The sequence below is a fragment of the Ziziphus jujuba genome, chromosome 5 (genome assembly GCF_031755915.1).
Source record: "Ziziphus jujuba cultivar Dongzao chromosome 5, ASM3175591v1".
NCBI classification, from domain to species: domain Eukaryota; kingdom Viridiplantae; phylum Streptophyta; class Magnoliopsida; order Rosales; family Rhamnaceae; genus Ziziphus; species Ziziphus jujuba.
This window is the reverse complement of record NC_083383.1, coordinates 1,692,040-1,716,443: the sequence shown is the minus strand read 5'-3', so window position 1 is coordinate 1,716,443 and position 24,404 is coordinate 1,692,040. Positions and strand designations below refer to the sequence as shown.

At 34.6% G+C, this 24,404-nt stretch overlaps 3 protein-coding genes across 5 annotated transcripts; all 3 read left to right on the top strand.

Moving 5' to 3' along the window:
* Positions 1-898: 898 nt before the first annotated feature.
* LOC125422856 (probable BOI-related E3 ubiquitin-protein ligase 2) lies at positions 899-4,592 on the top strand. 2 transcript variants are annotated; one of them, XM_048475170.2, is made up of 3 exons: positions 899-2,508; positions 2,685-3,224; positions 3,751-4,592. In XM_048475170.2, exons 1-2 carry the CDS (start codon positions 2,206-2,208, stop codon positions 3,180-3,182), a joined length of 801 nt encoding a protein of 266 aa, XP_048331127.1. In that variant the 5' UTR covers positions 899-2,205; the 3' UTR covers positions 3,183-3,224; positions 3,751-4,592. The 2 variants fall into 2 exon arrangements, with proteins under 2 accessions (XP_048331127.1, XP_048331126.1); XM_048475169.2 differs by lacking the exon at positions 3,751-4,592 and having other exon boundaries at positions 902-2,508; positions 2,685-3,447.
* An 878-nt stretch (positions 4,593-5,470) lies between these two features.
* Positions 5,471-11,224, top strand: LOC107408726 (protein FREE1). 2 transcript variants are annotated; one of them, XM_048473723.2, is made up of 10 exons: positions 5,471-6,765; positions 7,882-7,968; positions 8,055-8,186; positions 8,564-8,695; positions 8,860-8,925; positions 8,995-9,105; positions 10,109-10,201; positions 10,429-10,462; positions 10,622-10,710; positions 10,860-11,224. In XM_048473723.2, the coding sequence occupies exons 1-10, from the start codon at positions 5,806-5,808 to the stop codon at positions 10,935-10,937; spliced, it is 1,782 nt and encodes a 593-aa protein (XP_048329680.1). In that variant the 5' UTR covers positions 5,471-5,805; the 3' UTR covers positions 10,938-11,224. The 2 variants fall into 2 exon arrangements, with proteins under 2 accessions (XP_048329680.1, XP_048329681.1); XM_048473724.2 differs by having other exon boundaries at positions 5,473-6,765; positions 10,640-10,710.
* A 4,961-nt stretch (positions 11,225-16,185) lies between these two features.
* Positions 16,186-19,701, top strand: LOC107422295 (GDSL esterase/lipase EXL3-like). Its single transcript, XM_048472944.2, has 5 exons — positions 16,186-16,669; positions 18,147-18,277; positions 18,427-18,660; positions 18,816-19,071; positions 19,170-19,701. Exons 1-5 carry the CDS (start codon positions 16,387-16,389, stop codon positions 19,358-19,360), a joined length of 1,095 nt encoding a protein of 364 aa, XP_048328901.1. The 5' UTR covers positions 16,186-16,386; the 3' UTR covers positions 19,361-19,701.
* Positions 19,702-24,404: the final 4,703 nt, after the last annotated feature.

Here is a 24,404-nt window from a genome sequence, read left to right as displayed (position 1 = left end):
ATGTTTAACAGGTGAGAACGCTTTATTTACGATACCATAGACCGTGTTGGTGTTGTAGTCTTGATATGGGTAGCTGTTCCCACTTCTGAATCTAAAATGCCTGAACGATTCCAGTCAAGTCTGTGTATGAGAGAGAGTAATGGCAGTTGTAGTAGGGGTAACAGTCTAGATTACTAGGGTATTTATGCGTTGCTGTTCAGGCTCTTCCATCGTTCCAAGTCTGATTAGCTTTTCTTTTGCTTCAAAAGTCTGTTCCGAAAGAGCATTGAGAAGTGAATTTCCACGTATCACGAAGGACATTGAAATGAAAGGACAAGAATATGGAGGTGAGGTCTTTAATGGTAGATTTTAGTTCTTTTCCCTTTAGTTTATTAGTTGCCTGGTGCTGGGCCAGATATGGAGATGTGTTGATGAGTGATGACCATACGATTTTGGAATATCTTTCACTTCGCTTCCCAGCTTCAAGGGTAGTTCACATACATCGTTTATTGCGATGTAAAAGAAGCTCCAATAACCCCAATTGCCTGATTAGGGGGTACTTTCTTCCAAGTGTTGCAGTTGCCTGATAGGTCTTGCATTTAGTTGGACCTTCCAAGTGTTATAATTTCCTATCTGTGATGTTTACGTCTGCAAATAGGTGCAACGCTGAAAGAGTTACTACTGAATGCAGATTTTAGGAGTTGCATATAATAAATTAGTAAAACTTTTTTTTTTTTTTTTTTTTTTTTTTGGGGTTGAGACAACGATGTTGGTACTAGAATATAATTATATGTTCAATGGGTAATATTGGATACAATGATACCCCTATGCTGCTGATGGGAAACAGAAGCTATTGGAACTCAAATGATACCTTCTATATTAGCCCCTTTTTTTTTTTTTTTTTTTTTTTGGTGAATAGCTTTTGTTTTTCTTTGTTGACACGTTTTGCGTGGGATCCACTGGGAAAAGTGTCATAAGCTTGCATGTTGTAACTACGTGGCAAGCTTTTCTTACTCTTATTGAAGAAATGAAATTTTGTCATCTTAATCGAACCTCCTTGTGTATGAAGTTTGCATGACTTCATCCACGCGGTAACGCAGCTCATATGATACAACTCTTATAGGAGCTGTCCACCTATCGTGAACGAAGTCTGCACCATCAACGCCTATTGCTAGCCTAACTAGTTTTGGTTTTATCAAAACCCAAATGTTTTATGGCTATCTCGTCTTTATCTGTTACCAATGGCTGAAAGGTTTCCACGTGGCGCACGGACCCCGGGACAAGTTATGGCATAAGTCCGACGTGGAAAGCTTTGTTGTTTTTTAAAACACATATAGCATCGCTTTTGTTTGTTTGATGTTTGTACCACATAATTAAATACTATTGTAATCACCGCGTGGAATTCAAAATTTTCAAAAAATAGAAAATAATAATGCTATTCTTCAGCCTTTCCCAATAACCAAACTGACAATTTCTCCAATCTCTGATTCCCTCTAAACGTCTGACCCTTTCACGTCCCAATTGAGTGAATTTCTCTTTCACCGGCACATCTCTCTCTCTCTCTCTCTCTCTCGCTCTATGACATCTCTGACCCGATGGTTGTGTGACTTTCTGTCACAAAATCTGCATGTGTACGTCGTCGTTTACCGCCACCCTTGTTTCTCTCACTCATAAATGCTTCTGGTTTGTAGCCTTTTCGGAACTTTGACAGAAGAAAGAGAGATTACTCTCTCTCTCTCTCTCTCTCTCTCTCTCACACACATCACCTCGCCACGACTCCAACCCCACCCTCTCTCTCTCTTCCCTTTAATATTCCTTTATCTTCCATTTTAATGTTCCATAATTACGTCAATGCAATTAGACTATCCAAAAAAAAAAAAAAAAATGCATTAATTAAATCAGTTTCTCACTATATATAAACACCACCCACGGGTTTCTTTCAAAATGGTCTCTTTCAGTTGAACCAGAAACCAAAGCAACAAAAGGAGGCAAAGGTTATGCCAATAAATATAGAGAGAGAGCGAGAGAGAGAGAGAGTTTAGAGAAAGAAAGGGTCATGCATCTTTTCTGATATAACAAGAACATGAACCTTCTAGCTTTAAACCTACTCCATTTCGTTTCTCTTCTAGTTTCTTATTAATAGGAACATGAAATATGTGAATGAGCCGGCGCGTTTGGGTCTATTTTCTTGATTTCTAGGGAGGTGCGAGCGCAATAGTCGTTGAGATGGCTGTTCAGGCGCAGTTTTATTCAGGAAATCCAGGCTTACCATCAATCTGTGGTCTACAGGATTGGTCTCTGGATCCTGTTTCTGGTGTTGAAGATGGTGTTCGCTTTGGTACCCGTCAAACCCCTCAGCAAACTCAGTTTCATCTGCAACAAGGATCTCAAAATTTGGCTTTTGATTGTAACCATGGGGTTTCTCCGTGTTCCAGTTGCAATAGCGTTCTTCGTGTGGCGTTTTCTCAAGCTCTGGATGCTCAGCTGGAGTTACAGAGACAGGAGCTTGAATGCATTCTTCAGTTACAGGTAGGAATTTTTTTTTTTTAATTTTTATTATATATATTGCATTCAGTTTTTCAATCTAAGTAATGTGTTAGAACCTACCCTCCAAAGGTTAGAATTTTATGTTGTGGTATTCAAGATTTTGGTAGCATTGTTTTAAAATTGAATTTATAATTTTTATCTTTATATTTTGAAAACAGAATGAGAAGTTGAAATTTGCTTTGCAAGAGCAAAGAAAACAACAGCTCGCAGTCCTATTGAGTAGTTTCGAATCAAGAACATTGAGTTTGATTCGGCAAAAAGAAGAGGATTTGGTTCAAGCAACAAAGAGAGGAATGGAGCTTCAAGATCGGTTGAGGAAAGCAGAGATGGAAAGCGCAACATGGCAGAGAGTGGCAAAAGAAAACGAAGCCATGGTCATTCACCTCAACAACACACTTGAACAGGTTAAGGAGAGACAGTTTTTGTTCAATAACGGAGCAGAAGATGCAGAGTCTTTCTGTGACTCGTTCCAGAGAGGAAACAGAGAGCGTCAAGGGAAAAAGTTGGCTTGCAAAAGCTGCAACATTCAGACCTCATGCGTTCTTTTCCTACCTTGCAGACACCTTTGCTCCTGCAACTACTGTGAAGCTTTTCTTGCTTCTTGTCCGATATGTGAATCCGCAAAGGAAGCAACCATGGAGGTATTTTTGGTCTAGCAAGAAAAAAATAACCAAGCAAACGGGAATGAAAAGAAAAAGGCAAGTGAAGGATTTTCTCTCTTATTTTATTTTTTCTTTTTTTTTCTTTGGAGAAAAAAGTACACACATTGTTGATATCCCGTACTGTCATTATGTTGCTCTTTTTCTATTTTTGTTTCTCTCTTTTTATTTTATATTTTTCTTCTTGGGTCTCTGTAATCGGATTTTTGGTACTACGAACGGCCCAAATATATGAAATCGGAATGATGAAGTTGATAGTACAGCCGCGTATAGTGAAAGAATCTTTCTCCATTTTCCTCCTCTGGGTTCACTATTTGTTGCCCGATTTAGATGAATTTCTCGTGGGGGATTTGATGAGAGCCTTTTTTTTCTTTTTTTGTGTGTTTTTGCTCTCTTACTTACAGCCAGCCGTAACCTGTACTAATTTGAAGTAAACTGACGAAAAAAGATTTGAAAGGAAAGTTTGGCGTTTTTCGAGCAAAAAGATATCAAGCACTGCAACTGCCACCGCCACCGCCACTTATATAAGGCTTTTATTTTTTTTTATTTTTTGTTTGCTTTGCAGCTTCCAATGAGATGGCTATGAAAATGACACGAGCGTGAAGGGAAACAAAAGCAAAAGGCAAAGCCAATCCCCCAAAAAATTGATCCGAGACAAAGCTTTCATTATTATTACCTTCAACTGAGAAAATAAACTAAAGAAAGAAAAAGAAAAAAGACACCCACCCCAAGAAGAGAACTTTAAATAAAAATCCTGAACACTGAAACGGCAATGTTTTCTCTGATGTACTCTCCCCTCCAGTTTTGCTAAAAAGAGCCGTTCTTTTGGCAATCTGGAAAAATGCACAGGCTGCTTTAATTTTTTTTGGGTGTGTAGCATATATAATAATAGTATTGATGCAGTGCTTGTTGGGAACACGTGCGGTCCCCACTTGGGGGGTTTTGACGTGGGGTCCTCCTAACAACTGTTTCCGTGGGGGGATTTTGTATCTTTTTGTCGAGATCGTCTGCGTCGGAAGCCGCGATGGTGTTTTGCTTCTCAATCGCTATGCAAGAATGCAAAATGAGAAAAGATGGACACCGCCTTGTCCTTTAGCTTCCCGCTTCTTTCGCTACCTTCAGGGCCAGTTTTGTACGAGTCGATGTCTACGTGGACGGCCGTGATGCTCTGTCGTTGTGGCATGATCAATGTCCCACGTGGCGTGGAGCTGTGAACTGTTTGTGTGGATTTTTAGTTGCTTACTTTCTGATGACCTGGAGTGCTGATGCGATCTCTGTTGTGGTGTTTTTGCCCGTCACCCCACATACACGTCCCCTTTTCGTTTTTTCTACAAAAATTTCTAAGAATTATTCGTACACTTAAGATTGTCTCTCAATTTAAGTCATACTAGTTACAATTTTTTCTTCTATGTTTTGCTCAGTGTTGCATGCATGGAAATTGTGAACGTTTAATTGGGAAAATTAATAATTTTTAAATAGGGGTTTCAAATATCTAAGCATAATAAATGATATTTTAGAGATGCATTTCAGGAAATAATGAATTTATGTAAACAAGCCAAAAAAATATTATATATATACACATAAGTAAATTCCGTACTATGTGTTTCTGCAATTCTGCATATTTAATGATTATAAGCAATCACCTAAACATTATTGTTAGAATTTGTTTGGATGAGCATAATTTTAAATTATTAACGTGTTTATCTTTCTTCATAATTACTGTAAAATTTGGATTCCTAACGGTTTGTTTGTTTCTACAACGTAATCTTCATTTGTTTTACAGTGTCGTTTACAGAAAGAATGTTTAGGCTCTTTTTTTTGAGTAATAAAATGTTTAGGCTCTTTGCACTAAAAATACTCTTTTAGATGTGAAATAGTGGATTTATAAGTTTGCCACAGTTCAATCTTACGTGATTTTCTTTTTTTTTTTTTTTTTTTTTGGGAAAATGTCAACCAATGTTATTTTGGGTAGTAGTAGAACCGTGAATGTTTTGGAATTTTTTTTTTTTTTTTTTTTTTTGGGGTGAATGTAGAACCGTGAATGTTATTATACTTGAATTTTGAGATGGATATCCACACATAATAATTAGAGCGAGCAGTTTTAAAAAAATTAATTATTTAATAGTTACATTTTGGACCGACTAAATAAGTAACCATTAGATTAAACAACTAAGAAAAAAATCATAATAATCATAATAAAAGCTGGCGTATATTATTATTATTATTAATTTTTATAAATAAGGATATATTATTGTTTGCATACAAAATCACAGAGGAATAGGTAGGTCCACGCGGTAGGCCAACTTGGCACATCGACCAACGAATATCACCGAAACAATTTATACATCGAGAAAGCCTAGCCTTAGCTAATAAGAGAAGAAGCGATCTGATTATCTGAAATTGGTTATGGATTAGTAATTAGCAGAATAAATCTCATAATCCCACCTTAATAGTATTCTTTTTCTCCAACCGTTCCTCCGCGCTTACTCATTTTTGTTGCCCCGTCTCTACGCCAACACACGAAACATCCAGAAAAACAACCGCGTCTCTCTCTATCTCTCTCTCTTTGTGCCTCACCCTCTGCGTCTGCGTTTGCGTCGTCTTCCTGGTGAATTCAGCGATGCAACAAGGGGATTTCAGCTCCGCTCCATACTATCCCTATCCCTATCATCAAAACCCTAGCTCTAACCCCAGCAGCAACAACAACACTATTCCAATCCCTAGCTCCGCTCCCGCCGATCTCCATCAGAGTTCTTACGCTTCAGCGCCTCCGTTTACCAACAGTTACGCTCCCTCCGATTACTCCGGCTATCCTCCGACTTACCCTCCCTATCAGCAAAATCCCGATCCGATCCCCGCCCCTCCCACTGCCCCTTCCTACACACCCCCAACTCCCAATTCTAACTTGCAGTCCTTTAATCCCGCATCGCAGCCCCCTTCCTTCCCCTCCTTTGAATCGCATACACCCTACCAATCTCAGCCCCAGCAGCAATCCTACTATCCGCCATTCGATCAGCATCAGACGACTTCCAGTTATGGGACTCCTCCGATTTCAATTCCCCAAAACCCTAACCCTAATCAAATTCCAAATTCCTCCTATTCCTCCGTCTACTCCGTCCCCCCCTATAATCAACCAAGCGCTTCGGTTCCGCCGGTTTACGATAATTCGTTCGAGAATTATGTGAAATATGATCAGAACAGTGCGTATTTCGACGATAGATATGGAGGTGATAATCGGAGCCGATCCGATTACGGGTCGAATCTCTATGGAAAGCGTTACGATTCGGGTGGTCGCGACGATTTGTATGGCGATGGTGTTTACCCTTATGAAGGGGGCAAGGTGGAACCGTACGGGGCAAGGGGCACTGCGCCTAAGTCGTCGACGTGGTCGGCGTTCGATGATTATGGGAGGTCGATCAGTTTCCCGTCTGGGAAGGACTCACCTGTCAGTTCTAGCAAGATTGTGAAAGCAGTCCCGAAGGCAGATACCCAGTCCGACGTGAAAAGTGGGGTCCAGAAGTTTCGAGTCAAGCTGTTGGCTGAAAGTGGAGGACAGAGTACCATGGATGTTCTTTGCCAGGTATTGCGAACAATGCGCATCTTTTAATTGCTTTCAAAATATGTGCTATTGCTTTAGGTCGGTTTTAATTGTAGCAAAACTAGAATGCTTAGCTTAATTGCATTTTAATTTTTATGACGGTACGGTTCTAAGGCTGGATTCTGTAATAGTTCACCACAGAGGTAATCTTTTTCTGACAAACTAACAATCCTGAAGCGTGTTGGAACAGCGTCTGTATCCCGTAAATTTTTTTTTTCCATGCATCTTCTGTGATGATATGTTTTGCATTATATTTAATTAATATGAAGTTGTATCTATGATGTTCTCCGCTTATCGGAGCATTCTCAATTCTAGGTTCAATTTTTATTTTTTATTTATTTTTTCTTTCTCTAGTTAGTCGTTGACGTTTTCTATTTTGTTGGTTATCCGGCGTTTTGCTGTTATTTTGTTATTATAATTATTATTATTTTTTACTTTTTAACTGGTCGTTATTGTGCAATGACCTTCCAAGTAGATTTGGACAGTTCATGAAGTATATGAGTAGGCTATGCTTTATGCACAACTACTAAATCAGCTAGGAAATAAGCTGTTACTAAAGCAACTTGTGACTGGGATACATGTGTTCGATGTGTCAGCTATGTTTATTCATTTTGGGTCCGAAATGGACTAATGGTCCACCGATGTAGTATTTTTTCTGTTTCCTGTGGTTTTGAGTTTCCTACTAGAGGGTTGAAGATTTGTTATGTGATTATATCCAATGCACTTTTATAGCCTCTTCTCTAGTTTGCTGTTTTTAATTATATATGTTTTTCAACTCTAGACAGAAAGTAGTAAGGTTGGATGCATCTTTTCACCTCCCTTTAGGAGTTAGGGAATTATCAAACCGTTTTAGTTGGAAATTCTTATATCTCTTTTACATTGATGCTAAAAAGTTCCCATTTTCCGTTAAGGCTAAAACTAGGTAGAGGCTGCTTATAATGCTTTGCTTTTAGCAAGGGAGTTTTGTTGTTCATATCTTCCCCACTTTCTTTTTTCGTATTTTGGCATGTATGCAGTTCCCGTCAAGATCCACCCTTTTTTCTGTCATCAGTTTTTGGATTATGTTGTGCTCGTGGTTTGATTAAAGCTTTCTTTCAGATTGGATTGGATGGAATTAGGATGCTTGACCCTAGTACCAGTCGGACATTAAGAATATATCCTCTGGAGACCATTACAAGATGTGAAGTACGTATTTTTATTTTACTTTTTCTCTTTCTTATACTGGTAAGTTCTGGATTGGTAATAAGACATTGCCTTTTCTCCTCATACAGGTAACCGACTCATCCACCCTTTCATTTTGGTCAAAGAGCTCTGTGGACTTTGAGCCTAGACGTATTAGATTACAATCAAATAGTTACACTACCAACACTCTTTTGGATATAATAACTGCTGCAACTGTACAGGTAGGAATTTTAAGGATACAATAATTTGTTTTATAATAAGAGAAACTTTCTCATGGTTTACACAATGCGAGGGCCTCTCTGATGGCTTTTGGTTTTGAGAATCTAGCCTGTTTGAGATGCAAAAGCATGCTTTTGGTTTATTTTGAAAATTTACTAGAATTAGATGTTTAGGTATATGTATGGATACTATATAAATTATGTATTGATTTCTTTGGTTTGGGATTTGAAGGGTGTGGTTCTTTGAGAAGAGTATAGATAGATATTAGTTTTGGAAATCTCATATCTGGCTTTTCTGAAAAAGACTATCGAATGGTTGGATAATTTAGTATTTTCATTATGCTAGACTGATCATATTTTCTCTCTTCTATCATACTCAGTGGAAGGAGATGGGTGGAAGAAGCAGGCCTACTGAGTCTTTGAAGACAACCGAACAGCCTATGGAGAAAAAGAAAGGTTTTACCGATTGGATGAACTTGGTGAAGCCTGGAAATGAGGAGAAAGATCATTGGGTAATTAGTTTTCTGGAAGAGAAATGTTTATATTATTTTATTCGCTGTTTGCCATCTCTCTTTTGTTGGGATAGTGGCAACGATTATTTTTGGTATTAATTCACTTTTTTTTCTTTTTAAATAATGGTAATTGTCTTTCTAATCTGGTATTTTACATATTTTAGGTCCCTGATGAAGCAGTTTCAAAGTGTACATCATGTGCGACAGATTTTGGGGCTTTTGTGCGTAAGGTATGTATAGTTTCAATGATGGAACTGAATTTTCTTGGGGTGAATCTTATTTATTCCTATGCATTTCAGCATCACTGCCGGAACTGTGGAGATATTTTCTGTGACAAGTGTACCCAAGGTAGAATTGCTCTTACTGCTGAAGAGAATGCTCAGCCTGTGCGAGTTTGTGACCGATGCATGGTATGTTCCATTGTTTTGGTTATTGGCCTGTGGTAATAGTTTTAAATATGCTGTTTGATGGGGCTATCCCATCTCTTTACTAGCCTAGTAGAGGACAGATGGGTGTGGAAAAATGGTACTTATAAATCCATTGTTCTTAAATAATATATATATATTGGTTAAACTGGAGCTGAAAGCCAAGAAACTACATTATCACTTGTCTAGAATCCAGTACGTCGAAAACATTGGCCTCAATGTGCATTCCACCTGATAAGCTCATTTTTCATCTACAAAGTAGCTAACTTCAAACACTTCTATACAACTTTCACTTAAGCCAGAGCCGAGTCTATTTCCACAATAACTTTTTGCAACCCCAATTGGTTAGCAACTTTCTGCCCATAAAAGAGCCGTCTAGATTCAGCAAGAATGGAACTTCCTTCCCAATATTCGCCATATTCCTTTATCATCTCAAGATTCCACCTGCACCAGCCATACCAGAAGAATTTTTAAAACTACCATCAATATTCAGTTTATGCCACTTCTGGAGCCTTCCAAGCAAACCGGCAAACCTGCTTATTCTTCTTCCCATTTATACACTATTCAGCTTTAATATCTTCAGCATACCTCTTCACAATAATATGTTCATATTATTTGAAACTCTATTATGAACCATCAACCAACAAAAGATTTGAACTCTAGGGATAAACTTCATTTCCCAGATTCACTTCAATTCCTAATTATCCAAATCAGTTTTCCAATTCCTTCTTAAATTTTTATGTCATATCTAACTATGTCTAACAAAATAGTTTGAATTTGTTTATTTTTCCATGGGAATGTTTTACTGCCGTTATAGCAAATGGTAATAAGCTGACCAGCTGAGCAGTTAATTGAGAATGCTGCAAGATGGAATGCTTCCATTTTAATGGATACGTGGCTTCCACAATATCTTGCAAACATGTATAAACAATGTGGTGCTTTCCCTTGAAATGTTATGAATTCTCATGGTGTTGAGATCCTCTTATAGGCTGAAGTGACACAGAGGCTTAATAATGCTAAGGAAGCAGCTAGTAAACCTGCAGGATTGCAGAGTCACGAGGATCTTGCCAAGAAGCTTCAGGTAATAACTCTTTTTGCTACCATGGCAATGTAGTCATTGCATCTATTTTGGATGACAAGTTTTGTTTTCAAAATGACGCTTGATTAACCTTTTTCATTTAAACATATGAATGAGTAGTGAACCCGGTTAAGAAAATTTTAGCCACTTGAGTGTGTATATATCTATGCATGCATGTGCATGGACCTAATTGTTTATTTTCTTATCTAATACTAGTCCGTTTGTTACAGGAGGAGATGGAAAAGAATCGCAAATCATCATCAGGTACTTCTTCTTCTTCTTTTTTTAACAGGTTGGCTGTACATGGTGAATGAATTTTTTTTCTCTCTAAACCAATCTGGCTGAGCACTTGAGTTATTGGGATTGGGTTTAAACCAATTTAGGTTTTATTTTACAAGCCAGAACTATATAACCAGATCTCAGTTGCTTGTGTTTCCATAGGCTTGAAGTCAGATGGATCAGGGAGACGGATGAGGGAAGTTGCCTGTCCTATTTGCACTGTCCACTTGCAGGTTCGACATCCTTGTTAGTTTACAATTATGCTGTAAAACAAACGCACTCAAAAAAGTAATTTTAGAATTTTTTATTTTTTATTTTTTTGGTCTCAAAAAATTGGCTATCCATAATGATTGGTGGTGTTATTGGGGATTATTTATGGCAGGTCCAAGTTCCCAGTTCCGGTTCGGAAACCATTGAATGTGGGGTTTGCCAGCATCCATTTCTTGTCAGTGCTCATTAATATTAACATTTTTATTTCGGGGAAAGGTGTTTGATTGCTTTCTATGGAAATTCAAGTTCAATTTGTTTGTTAGATTTAGCTTTTGTTAAGAATATATTGTTGGCCTGATGGCAGCTGCTTTCGCATTTGAGTTTGTAAATTTTATATGGAAGCCCCATCAGATTCTCGTTTCTATGTAAATTGACATATATGTATTTAGCAATTGCCTATTTAGGGGTGGATGTTTGGATAATAACTTGTTTATCCTTTAACGTGAATGTTAATAGCTTTTGACCCTGAGTTATTCACGTCAGTGTAAGAAAAGGTGTGGATGCATTCCAAGATTATTGAATTATTAACCAACGAGGGTCTTCAAGTCTTTCAGACTCTATTCTATTTACTCCATTTAGAAGCTACCATGGACAGCATGGCCACCTTGAATTATTATTTTTATTTGTCTATTTATTATTTTTAATATTTTTTGTGTTCGCATCGCTTATTTGCTTAGCATTGAGCCCACAATACTCTGGATCATAATTTTACCCCAAAAAAGTCTACTCTGGATCAGACAATGGAGTATCCAGATTCACTATAACCGCTAAAAGGTTCGTTTCTGAACCTTCTTCATACCAAATGATAAATGTCATCTATCTGGGAGAAAACCTATCCTAATCTAGTTGAGTTACCATTTCTTTACACTTAAGAAACTTAAATTGGGAAGACAAACTCTAAAACCTTCTAGCTTGCTTCCCTATTGTGGGCGGAGAGTTCAGTTTCACATTGAAGTCCTAAATATAAAAGTGTGAAGAGGATGTGATTTTTGAAATTTGATTTTTTGGGAATTAGTTTTTTATAAATTAACTTTCTTCGTATTATTTTTAATAAAAAATAAGAAAGTTAAGGACGTTGTAAATAATTATAATAAATTAGGATAAATGTGTATTTGTAAAAAAGTTTTAAAATTATTTTCTTTTGTCATTCTTAAAATGATATCTTTATATATATAAAAAACAATTTTTTTTAATATTTTCTTTTATGCGTAAAGATCTAATTTTTTTAATGTATACTTTTCCATATTAAAATAAATATTTAAATAGAAAAAGTTTACTATTTTTCTAAATTAATTAGATTTCCACAACTATTATCATTATTTAAACGGGTATTTTTAAGAGCATCTCCAATTTACGCCATATTGATGCAAATTTACTCCAACCCTGCGCCATTTATCGCACTATTAGTATTGCACCAAATTCCCCTTTATCTTCGTTTTTTATGTTTTTTTAAAATTTTTTATTTAAGTTTTTAAATTTTACAAAACAGCCTTCAATATTTAACAGTTTTATAAATTTTACCCTATATGCGTATTTTAAACAAAATCAATTGCTTTTTGGTAATAGATCTTGCATTTACCCTATATTTTTAATTTTACATGCAATAAAAAATAATATAACAAGTAGATAAAAGTAATATAAAGAAAATATGCTTATAATAAATATAAGATTTAAAGTTGGCATAAACTAAATAGATTTTTACCGTGTGAAGTGCTTAATTAAAGCTGTTCTATTTATTCCGCAATTGAATTGTATATTATTAATTAATTATAAACGCAAGTATCACCGCAAGGCTGGATGATGTTTTACTTTCCACTTTCCTGATTCACTGGTTTTGAAACTTTTGTTTGAGGGTCCGTGATTAGATTTTTCGAGCATGTGATATTTTTTTATCAAGAGGAAATATGAGGTCGGGAGGGATATGGAGCTGGAGCAATCAATTAATGGTAAATTTGATTGAATCTTCATATCCAAATCGTGTTATGACGCCAAACCGTCGTAGTCTGTTTTCTGATGGTCCTAATCATCGTCTATCCTTTTTAAGTCTTTAAGCAAAGATGTGGCTTTAAAATGTCTTTAATCAAGTCTTTCCAGTTCATAGAACCATGTCAATTTTGTGATAAAAGGCCTAGCCAAGCCAATTAGGAGGCATATCCTTCTTCTTCACCTTGACAAATACTAGAATTGAGAAATTTTGTTCAGTGAGTCCATTAGGGGGGTGGTTTGGGAGGAGGAGGAGGAGGATGTATATGATTGAATTGGTTTCTGTTTATTGTCCTTTTGTTTTGTTATTTGCCATAATTATTGTCGTATTGTAGATGGAACGTGACAGAAGCCTTGGGAGGCCGATATCCCAAAATGTAGTTGGGAATTTGGGTGTGTAGCAACCCCTAAATTATCTATTTGTCATAAATCATAATAATAGCTTGCTCATTAAGGCCGCAAGTTGCCGTTAACGGTTGAGATGTAGATTAATTATTCAATATTATCATCTTTCTTTTTGTTTTTTTTTGTTTTTGGGTTTTTGCTTTTGCTGAACTCTTGGTTTAATTTCCAGCATGTGTGATCGACCTCGTCTTTGTAACGTGTACTGGTGTTTCGCGCGTTCCACTTTTGCAGTACTACTGCTCTTAGCTTAATTGGTAGTGATGATAGTGATGTGATAGCAAGGTATACACGTAGATACTAGATATGTGTAATTATTGTTTAAATATTAAATAAATGGCTGTATTGGTGGATGTGGAAACTAAAAATAAACAAAGTATTGTCACATCAATTTTATTCAAAATTTTATCAAACAAATTAAGTTAGTTAGATGCATTGTATAAAATTCTACGAACATAATTTACCTTTTTCTAATGGATTACATACATTTTTTTCAATTTAACTCGTTAGAATTAATTTTGGAAATGCTAGTTCTGAATTGATGAGCTCAACAGCTAATCCTGTCTTAGATATTCAGGAACTTAATTCCCTTTATTTTTTTCATCTGAGAGGCATCCTATACATGTAACCTTAGACTTGCAAGTTAGTTGCTGCGACCATATACATATGGTAAAAGAAAAATAACATATTGATCAGCATTAAAATAAAAAATGTAGATAGGACCAACCACATGTCACAATAAAGATACAGGGGTCACTATCAGGAAGTTTAAATTGTGGTACTCAGTAACAGTACAATGTTAGTTGATACAAACACAATTAGAAGCAATAAATAATTCGGAAGGGAAGTGGATTATAATGGTCTAAAACTATTGTCCTGGAATCGTAAAGAGTAATTAAGTTAAAAAGGCTGGAAGTGGTTGAGGATTTTCTCTAATTATCGTATAGTTGGAGACAACCTAAGCAATCAGTGACTGCCTTAACCAAAGAAAAAGCAATCAGTGACTGCTACTAAATTGGCCTTAATAGATGCCTAGACGTGGCCAACTAGGAAAAGTTGCAAGTTGGATAATGAAGGACCCTTTTTTTTGATTAATTTCCTTTTCTAACTAATTTTTGCTTGTTGGATATATCATCAGAATATAAAGGACCGGTACTAATTGAAATCTTTGGCACATAAAATAACAAAATTGAGAATTCTATCACAAAAAAAACAAAAAAAAAGCAAAAAAAAAAAAAAAAAAAAAATTGAGAAAGTTTGAGAAATAAAGGCGTCTGGTATGTGTTTTCATTGCCTATTATAATTTTCTTAATTTCTTTCATTTATTAATTTGTTATTTTATTTTCTCCTTTGGTCCACAATTTCCGAGGGGTTCAATTACCCAAAAAGCAAAACTATAAGGAGTGTCAAATAACGTGATTTATATATTTTGAGAGACATATAACAATAAAAAAAAAAGTAGTAAGTTTTTGAAATAGTTTAATGGCTATCGTGGATGGGTGCGGTTGAGCAATAAACACAGCAATTAATACAAGAGAAAGAGAAAAAGACGTGCGCTGGCTGATTAACTTGAACCCAAAAAAAAAAAAAAAAATGGAAAAGAAAAAGGGATGCTTGCTCCTATTCTACGCAGCTTCTGTTTTCTTTTTGATAAAAATTACAAAGACTGATTTTCTGGAAAACCACCAAGAGAAAAACAATATACTGTGAGAATATGAAAAAGAGTGTAATGGCACTGAATTTTTTTAAGTGTTTGGTCAGTAAAGAAAAATTCACAGCATAACATGAGAAAATGAAGAATGATCCGGTTGTTTACCGAACACAGTCTTATGTTGCTGAGTTGCAACTAGAAACTTAAACTCCAAATTAAGCTCTTTAATAGGTGAAAATCAAGGCATTTGGTAGTCCACCAACTTGCAAGGATGAAGTAAGGGCTACTTTACCCTTCTTGGTGCAAGACATACGTCCTCTTCTTCACTCTCTCTCTTTCTCTCTATCTATGTCTCCCCCACTGGTAAAAATAAAAATAAAAATAAAAATTGTCGACAAACTCCTTTTGCGGTGTCATCAGCCCAGGTTATTTTTAAATTCTATGGGTCACCATCATCTTAATTTGGTCCTTCAAGTTCGGGAAAACATGTATCCTATTCCATTTTTCCACGGTGAAAATATAATATTGCTTTTGATCACAATTGTTTTCAAAGATCAACTTGCATCTCTGGCATGCATATATGATGCTGTAGTTGTACTTGGTCCATCGATCTAACCTACCTATAATATAATGTTTTTGATCGAGTACAGATCAAAAGCAATCTCACTTCCAAGCTTCTAGTAGTTTAGCCTTATTATAACACATGTTTGATACGATGTGATCATATAGAGTAAGCTTCGGATTTACCCTTTAATATTTTATCAAAATATATTAATTCTGGTTCATTTTCTTTTCTTGTTCGAAACCAACATATATAATAAATTCAAATTATAAATTAATTTCCCATATCATGTGAGTTGGCTAGTACTCCATTGAAATGAGACGTTTCTAGAATTGGGTTACATTCGATATATCTCTAGTCTCAAAATTAATTTCATCAATCTTTGGTGTATATATATGATTTAATATATTATATATGTATATGTATGTTATGTTTCTGAGATTTATTTAGTATGATATAGGATAAGAGTCAATTAATTAAGTGGCCCAGTTGGCTATGCTTTGCAAGTCATTATAGCAAAATACTATTTTATATATAAAAGATAATATAGTTTTTTGTCCAATCTAGGAAGGGAAAAAAGTCTTGTTAATTACGTTTCAATTATTTGCTTAATTAATTAATTTTCTACATCCTGACTGATAAACTGTCAATATAATTAATGAAATATTTATATTATTGTTATTATTTTTTCCCTTTTCCCTTTTAATTTAATTACAACTCAAAAGAGTAACGCGGATAAGATATATGTTGCGAAGGAAGAAATGGGTGTGGAAGAGAAACCTACTTTTGTATTTTAACAGCTTGGATATGTTGTTACCTTGTGTGTGCAATAATAATGACAAGCAGAAAAGGCAGTCTCACGTTTTGTGTATAAAAAGCACATATAGCCACCTGAATGAGACCGACAAAGTATCTCTCAACTTTTTTCCAATTTTCCCTTTTTTCTTTTTAATTTTATTTATCTCTTATTATACTCAAGAGAGTGAGAGAAAGAAAGAAAGAAAGAGTTGCTCTGTAACGTGTAAAATTAAGATAGCAGAAATGCAACTGTGCAGCTCTTCTTCTCCAATTCCAATACTGATGATATTGTATTCAGTTGCAGTGTTTGTTGTTCTTATCAAACCTTGCAAGGGTTTGATAAAGCTGCCACCAAATCAGGTAATTCCAGCAGTAATAGTGTTTGGAGATTCGATCATGGATACTGGCAACAACAACGACCTGAAGTCTCTTGTTAAGTGTAACTTCCCTCCCTACGGCCAGGATTTCAAGGGCCAAAAACCAACTGGCAGGTTTGGTAATGGATTTGTGCCCTCTGACTTCATAGGTAGTAATAGAACCTCTCTCTCCCTTTCTCTCTCTCTCTCTCTCTCTCTCTCTTAGCATATGCATGCATACCATTTACTTTAATTAATCCTTGCTAAAAAAAGATGATTAGTGTAAATTAATGGGTAAAAATTAACGAAGCCATTTTACACTTTCATATACTCATTGACTTATCTTCATGATCATGCAGCTAACTTACGACACATTAACGCGTGGCTGGAGCTAAATCAAACATTAGAACCAAATTTAGGCCCAACTAAACCAGCTCCACTATTTCATATATTTACTTTATCTGGAATTAATCTCTTCAGTTGAAACTAGTAATGCTATATGTTCCTGCTACTCCTTCATCGCAGCTACAAACTTCTATATACTATCTACAATCAATTTTAAAACAAAAGAAACGCCAAACAATGTGCTCTATTATAAAAATTTGAACATCACATGCGGTTTGGTTTCAATAATTTCATTTATTAAAATTTTGCTCTTGTTTTCTTCCCTTTTTTTATTTTTATTTTTTAATGAATTTAAGAGTTTTAAAGTGAATGGTAGGATTTGATGAATTTTGTTTCCATAGAAAGTTAAATATATTTTATACATACATGAGTAATTGAGCATGTAAATGTTAATTTTTTGCCATCTATCATTGTTAATGATAGGATTCGTTGTTAAGTTAATAAATACTGAGTAGATGTTCTTAATTATGTTCTGCTCTTTTGAATTAAAAGTCTACATGAAAATTTAAAATGAATCAATTTAGCTGTCACATAACATAGAGTTTTACCCGTGCTGGTTACCAATGCTAACAAATGGTATGGCTTATGAATGTCACCCCGTAGTTGACTTTAGTTTTAATTAACTTTTACGAGAGACACTTGTAAGCTAGTCCAAACCCATCGGACGACCAGACAATGAATAATATCTTTCCATGGCCCACCGTATCTGACAAAAAGCCTAGTCAGAGTTATTGCGAGCTAAATATTCCTCAAGCTCACTTGAGCACTTCGTCTTGTCAACAGTATATTGTGCCTTCAAGAGAAATATTTTTGTTAGTTGATTTTTTTTTTTCTTTATCTATTTATTATTATTATTATTTTTGTTACTCCATTCGTCTACTTCATTCATCTCAACTTTCTAGCCTTTATAAGATAAAGGTATGTCATCTAATTTCAAAGGCTGGTCCCAGTGCTTCTATCAACTGCCTATGATGAAAAGTACAATTAAAATCGCATAATGGAACGAAAAATTTTATAAAAAAAGTACCCAAAAAAAATATATATATATATCAAAATTGAAAGGTTTTTAAATTTTTATTTTTGGTAACGAGAAAAATTTAAGGAATCCATGTAAAGAGAAATTTCAACAAAAAATCTGAAGGAAATAGTCAGAAAACATACTAGTCCTGCACTTTGATTCGAAATTTCAACAAAAGTAGTTGATATGGTTTGTGGTTGTAATATCCGGTTGTGGCTTTGCAGTGCAAGAATTAGGAATAAAAGAGTTGCTGCCAGCATATTCAGATCCAAATATTCGTCCTCAAGATCTTATCACGGGTGTTTGCTTTGCTTCGGGTGGCACAGGATTTGATCCCATGACACCCAAAATAGCGGTACAATTTCCACCCTTATAAATTACTAATAATAATTCTCATAAATGAAACTATAGATGTCGTACCTCCGCTCTCTATACATTATATAATGTGCATATTTTTATTCATTTATTTATCTTTTTGTGAAAAAAAAAAAAAAAAATTTCCAGGCAGTGTTGTCTTTCGATGATCAACTAAAAATGTTCAGAGAATACATTGGGAAGCTTCAAGCAATGGTTGGAGAAGAGAGAACAAAATTCATATTAGCCAATAGCCTGTTTCTCGTGGTAGCAGGAAGTGACGACATAGCCAATACCTACTTTACTATTCGTGTCAGAAAATTGCAATACAGTGTTCCTGCTTACACTGACCTTATGGTCAACTCTGCCTCCAGTTTCATCCAGGTAACTAATAAATGCTGGGATGGGGAATTTGAGGATTATTGTTGGAGTTTCCACAAAAACTAAAAATGAATATATGTATTACTTCTAAATATATATATTTAGGAAATAATGAGAAAATAATTTTACGGTTTGAACTATGAACTATAAAATTGAAGGAAATTTATGGACTTGGAGCTAGAAGGATCGGAGTGTTCAGTACCCCACCAATTGGATGTGTGCCATCCCAAAGGACATTGGGGGGAGGAGTACTCAGGGAGTGTGCACAAGAATACAATGGAGCCGCAACATTATTTAACTCTAAACTCTCTGCCACGTTGGACTCCTTAACCTCTCACCTGCCAAACAGCAAGTTGGTCTACATTGATGTTTACACTCCTCTACTCGACCTCATTCTCAACTATCAAAAATATGGTAATTAAATTAATTTCCCCTATTTAAGTTCATTGGTTCAATTCTCTATACGAATTAATATTGATTTTACAAAACAAACTGAAACTTGTAAACTGCAGGATTTGGATATGTGAACAAAGGGTGCTGTGGCACAGGGGCCATAGAGGTTGCAGTACTATGCAACCCCTTATCTCCCACGTGTACAAATTCGTCGGATCATGTCTTCTGGGATAGCTATCATCCCACAGAAGCAACATACAGATTCCTAATTCCCAAACTTATGAATAAATATATCAATGCCTTTTTCTAGAACACCTGATGTTATCGACTCCCCCTAAATTTCTTGTTTTGACATCGGAATCAGATCCATTGGTTTCTTATGTCCCCTTTGATTTCCTCAAGCATAATTGTCGATTTCCAATTCATAAATATATGTATATCTTACCAGATTAATTATATTGTTCTCGTTGATTGAGATTGTGATTATTGAAATCAAATTAATCACAAGATATATAAATTCTAGTGCTCTCCATTATTCCCTTCGTAAAATTTTCATCCATGAGTCTACTTCGAATTGTATCCTGTTTCTATGGTGGGAAACTTTACATTAATCTCTATTTCAATATTATTTAAAAGCCATAGCTTTCTGTATCCGTATCTTTACGGTCCTACATGTGCAACTTTTTATGATTGAGTAATACTATATATATATACAGGCTCATTCGATGCTATCACGTAGTGGATCCTATTTATTTTTAACCACTTATATATTATTAAAAAAGATTGGTAACTCTAATATTATTTCATGCAAAAAGTTAACATCCTCCGAGAGAGATATTAATTTGCTCTAATTCTTGTGGTGCTGTGAAAAACTAAGAAAATTCTAATTAGGTGTCATTGTTCGAAATAATTGTTAGATTTTGAAGTCTTGAAAGCTTTATGCAAGCCATTTAAATGCTAAATTCCAATCGCTAGGAACAAATAGCTCCTTGCAGGCTGAAGTTGATATTACGCCACAAGTCCAGCCACCTGTGTAGTAGTAGTTCATGTTCTATTATTTTTGAAAATGAGGCAGCAATGTAGTTGGGAAGGGAAGGAATTTGGACATATATATTAACAACGTCTCCCACGTGGAAGCAAATCTGACGTTGATAAACATCCACCAAAATTTTGACACCTAACTATATTTATTATTGCCTTCGTTGAATTGATTCCACTTTTTCTGATCCAGTTGTGTTTCAACGTCAGCAGTTGCTGTGTTCTTCAACTCCTAACACAATAGTTTTTAAACGCACAGCTGATCAATTAAAACGCAGAAAAAAAAAAAAAAACAAACAAACAAACACGAAACAAGCATATATATTTTTTGCTAAAATATATATATATATATATATATTGTACATATACACGAGCATGTGGGGAAAAAAAGAGTAGCTAGTTTTAAAAGAGCAGCGGTGGACCAACCATGGGGGAAGGAAGAAGGTGGCCTATAAGAGGAACCATGTGCAGACAAAAACAAAGGGCCAGTTTGATCAATGCCCATTAAAACCAGAAGAAAGTACCAGCTGTACCCTCAATGTATATGTTATATAAATCATAAATGGCTTATTATGAGCTTTCGTGCATGGGGACCATCAGGAGCTAGACAAGTTTATAGCTTGCTAAGTTCCAGCAAGATATTTATAAAAAATAATAATAAATAAATGAAAGATAAGAAGAAGAATAATAATAGAGGAAGATGAAAGAAAATGACGCAACACATGGCAGTCCCGCGCTTCACGGTTTGTTTAGATTGAAAAAGGGTAGTGAATAGAAGTGGAAAAAACTCAGTTTGTACTGGCTTATGACACAAACGGGACACTGAGCAAATCCAACAGTACAATGGTTAATAAAAATTGACTTGCGGGTAGGATTCTGGGACTCAGAGGGGTCTTTCCCTTTCCCTTTCCCTTTTGCGTTTATTAACAAAGTAGTTGTAACCGATCGAATTCATTCCAAAGAGGTAGGTGCCCGCTTTCTTCGGGAATGTCATTCAGATTTTCTTTTTTACTGCAAATTATTACTTTTTTGCAATGCAACTTTAATATTTTGAAATCAAGCTCTCTCTCTCTCTCTCTCTCTCTCTCTCTCTCTATATATATATATATATATATATATATATATTATAATTTATACACATATATAACGATAATGGATATGTAATTGTTAGCTAGTAAATGACTCTACGAGTATGCGTACAATTTTGTCCTTTTATGTAGCAATAGATATTAGATCCGGTTGTTTCCTAATGCAATCTAATCTCCATCGAATCTATTGCGTAGTCCTTATATAATTATGGTCCCCAGTTATAATTACTGATAGCTAGAAGTGATGTAATTGTACCAAGGTCCAACAGTGACAAACGTATTACTTTTTGCATTCAAATACTTTAATTTGGATATGTATTATAAAAAAGCTTATAAAAAACTTTAATGTTTGCGATATATATTTAAAGAAAATAAAGAGAAAAAGGAAGACAATTAAGTTAATTAGCTAGTAAATGATTCTACACACACTCACCGCCCCCCAAAACAAAAGAAAAAAGCCAGTGAAAAGAAAGATGAAATTATGCGGGAGTTTATTTTGAATAACTAAGTTTTGGAGACAAGAACAGGAAAGCACCTGTAGATTTTAAAGAAACCAAACACTGTGTGTTGACTTCAAAAATCCAAAAAAGTCCTTTCCTTATCAGCTAATTAATAATTATAATAATATTTTCAGTTTGGAGGTTACAATGATTGTCATTATATTTATTACCCCAAAAAAAAAAGAGTATTACTATACAGCAATAATCGAGCAAAGTTTATGAGGGACCACGTGCGGTGCCCACCAAATCAGTATGTGGGCCCAATTGAAATGCAATCTGAATAAAAGAGAATTGCATGTTAAAAGGCGATTGTGTATATGTTGCAGGCTGGAGGGCAAGCCCAAGGTCCACTTCGAATACATGTCGATAGAATGGGACACTCATTGGATCCACGGTCCACCCCTTGTTCTGTACATCTTTCTGCAATTATTTTTTCACCCAAAATTCCTTTTTATGCTTTGTTCCCTTCGTATTTAAGAGGGCAACAACACGAACTTCTCCACCAAAATTTATTTTAACCTAAGAAATTTGTTTTTATTGATCAACTAGATTGTTATAATATTGTAGTGGAGCTTATATAATATATTCTCCTTTATTTTCCCTTCTCTTTTTTTTTTTTTAACTTTCAAATAACTCGTTCGGAATCTTTAAACAATGAATTAGCCCGGGGTAAAATTGAAATCATTTATTGTATAGCAGTAAAGTTCCATTGAATGACTTTGAAGAGTTTCAACCGTGCATTATCAGTAGGGTTTGGAAGTTTACTACCTAAAATCCAATTAACAGTGGGTTTTTGCTAGTTTTACTAGAAAATAAACTCGGTAGAAATAATTGCATGACGCTGAAGCGTGTGATTCACATGCTGCATATATATATATATATATAAATATATATGTACTATGCTTTTCTCTAAGTAACATCTCAATGAAGAAGCCATTTATTTTTCGTGGTGAAGGGAACAATCCCCAAATCCCGTATCAACAAAATTGCGTCTACACCTAGCAAATTGAACAAGCCTGCAGCATTAATTTATCTTTTCTCTAGATTTTAAATTACTTCTAGCTCAACTTTTTACCAACATCGCATTACTGGCCTAACATGAATATATGAAACATATGACAACACATATAATACATATCCAATCCGTTTAAATAAGGATATAGTTAAAAAAAAATGAGTTTTATTATCTAAATCATTAAATTACATGTCATATTAAATACATCAATTCAATGCAATGGCTCTAAAAATTTATTCCTATATATTCTCAACTTTTTTAAATTGTGCACTATTGTGTGTGTGTGTGTGTGTGTGGATGTGAAACGCCTCTTGGTGTATATGAGCGAAATATTTCCATATTATTGGTTAACATGAACTAATAATATTGAACAAGCCTTAAAGTCCTGGCCCAGTTTTTTTATTTTTATATGTTTTTAATTTTTGCTGTGAAAAGAGATTTCATTGAAACCAAAAAGGGTACACATTTTTTTAATTGAAACCCCTGGCCAGTTTAATTGTAAAGATGTATATATTCTTTTGCATATTTCAAACTGGAGATGTATAAATAATTATCCAGTGTTATAAGATACCGTCTAGGCGTGATACTTTTAAATAATGCCTCGCATAGTAGTAAGGCTTAAAAAGAAACGGTTAACGCTCCATTGCCCACCTAATGCGCGCCTTTTTGTTCAAAATTTTTTTTTTCCGAGATTAGTTTTTAAAAAATGTCAAAAAACAATTCATAAGACATTAAAAAATAAAAAAATAAAAAATATTATTAAAAAATGAAATTTTTTTTAAGATTAAGTTTTTCTTCTTAAACAAAAAAAAATTGAAAATGATGAATAAGAAAAAGAAGAGTAATAAATTAGAAACTCTACGAGCAAATAATGCTAGTAATGCACAATCATGGTTGTAATGATGATAAGATAGAGAATGATATGTTACCAATAGAGAATGATCTATTACCACTTAAAAAAGGTTCTAAAAATGATTAAATTGAAATTAAAGAGCCCAAGGAAAATGATTTTATATCGGATGACACGGAAGATGAGTTGAATGAAGATGTAGATATTGAATTAAAGTTCAATAAAAAATTAAACAAGAGGTAGATTATGGTAATAGCTAAAGTATATACTAGTCTAGGAATTATTAGGTACTTGTAGATTTATAATATATATATTTTGAAACTAATATGTTGTTGAAAACTTAAAAAACATGAATTTTTATAAATCTATTATGATTAATTACATGCTAATTCATGTTTATTGCATATACAAAAGTAATATAGACTTATATATATTTGGATATTTAAAATATGAATCATTTTGTTTATTTAGTAACCTTATAATAATTAAAATAATAATATAATTGTGAAATGCCTTTTCACGCCTAGATTTTGCCTAGACATGCCTAGGTTCATAAAACTTAAGACTTGACCTTGCTGTTTTGCGATGCTTTACACCTTTTAGAACACTGCAATTATCTATATGTACACATAGACATGTGATATACAGAGTCTAAGTTGCAATATAAATGATAATCATGATCAAGGAATTGACCAAAAAGCCAAAAATCATAAAAAAAAAAAAAAAAAATTAAGGCAAGGAATGGTGGATGAGCTGCCCTTCGCCGACTTATAAGTGAATATGAAAAGTAGGGGAATATTTAATAATATTGTTTTTTGGACTTATAGTTCGTTACGTTGATTGATAATAACATATTATCATCA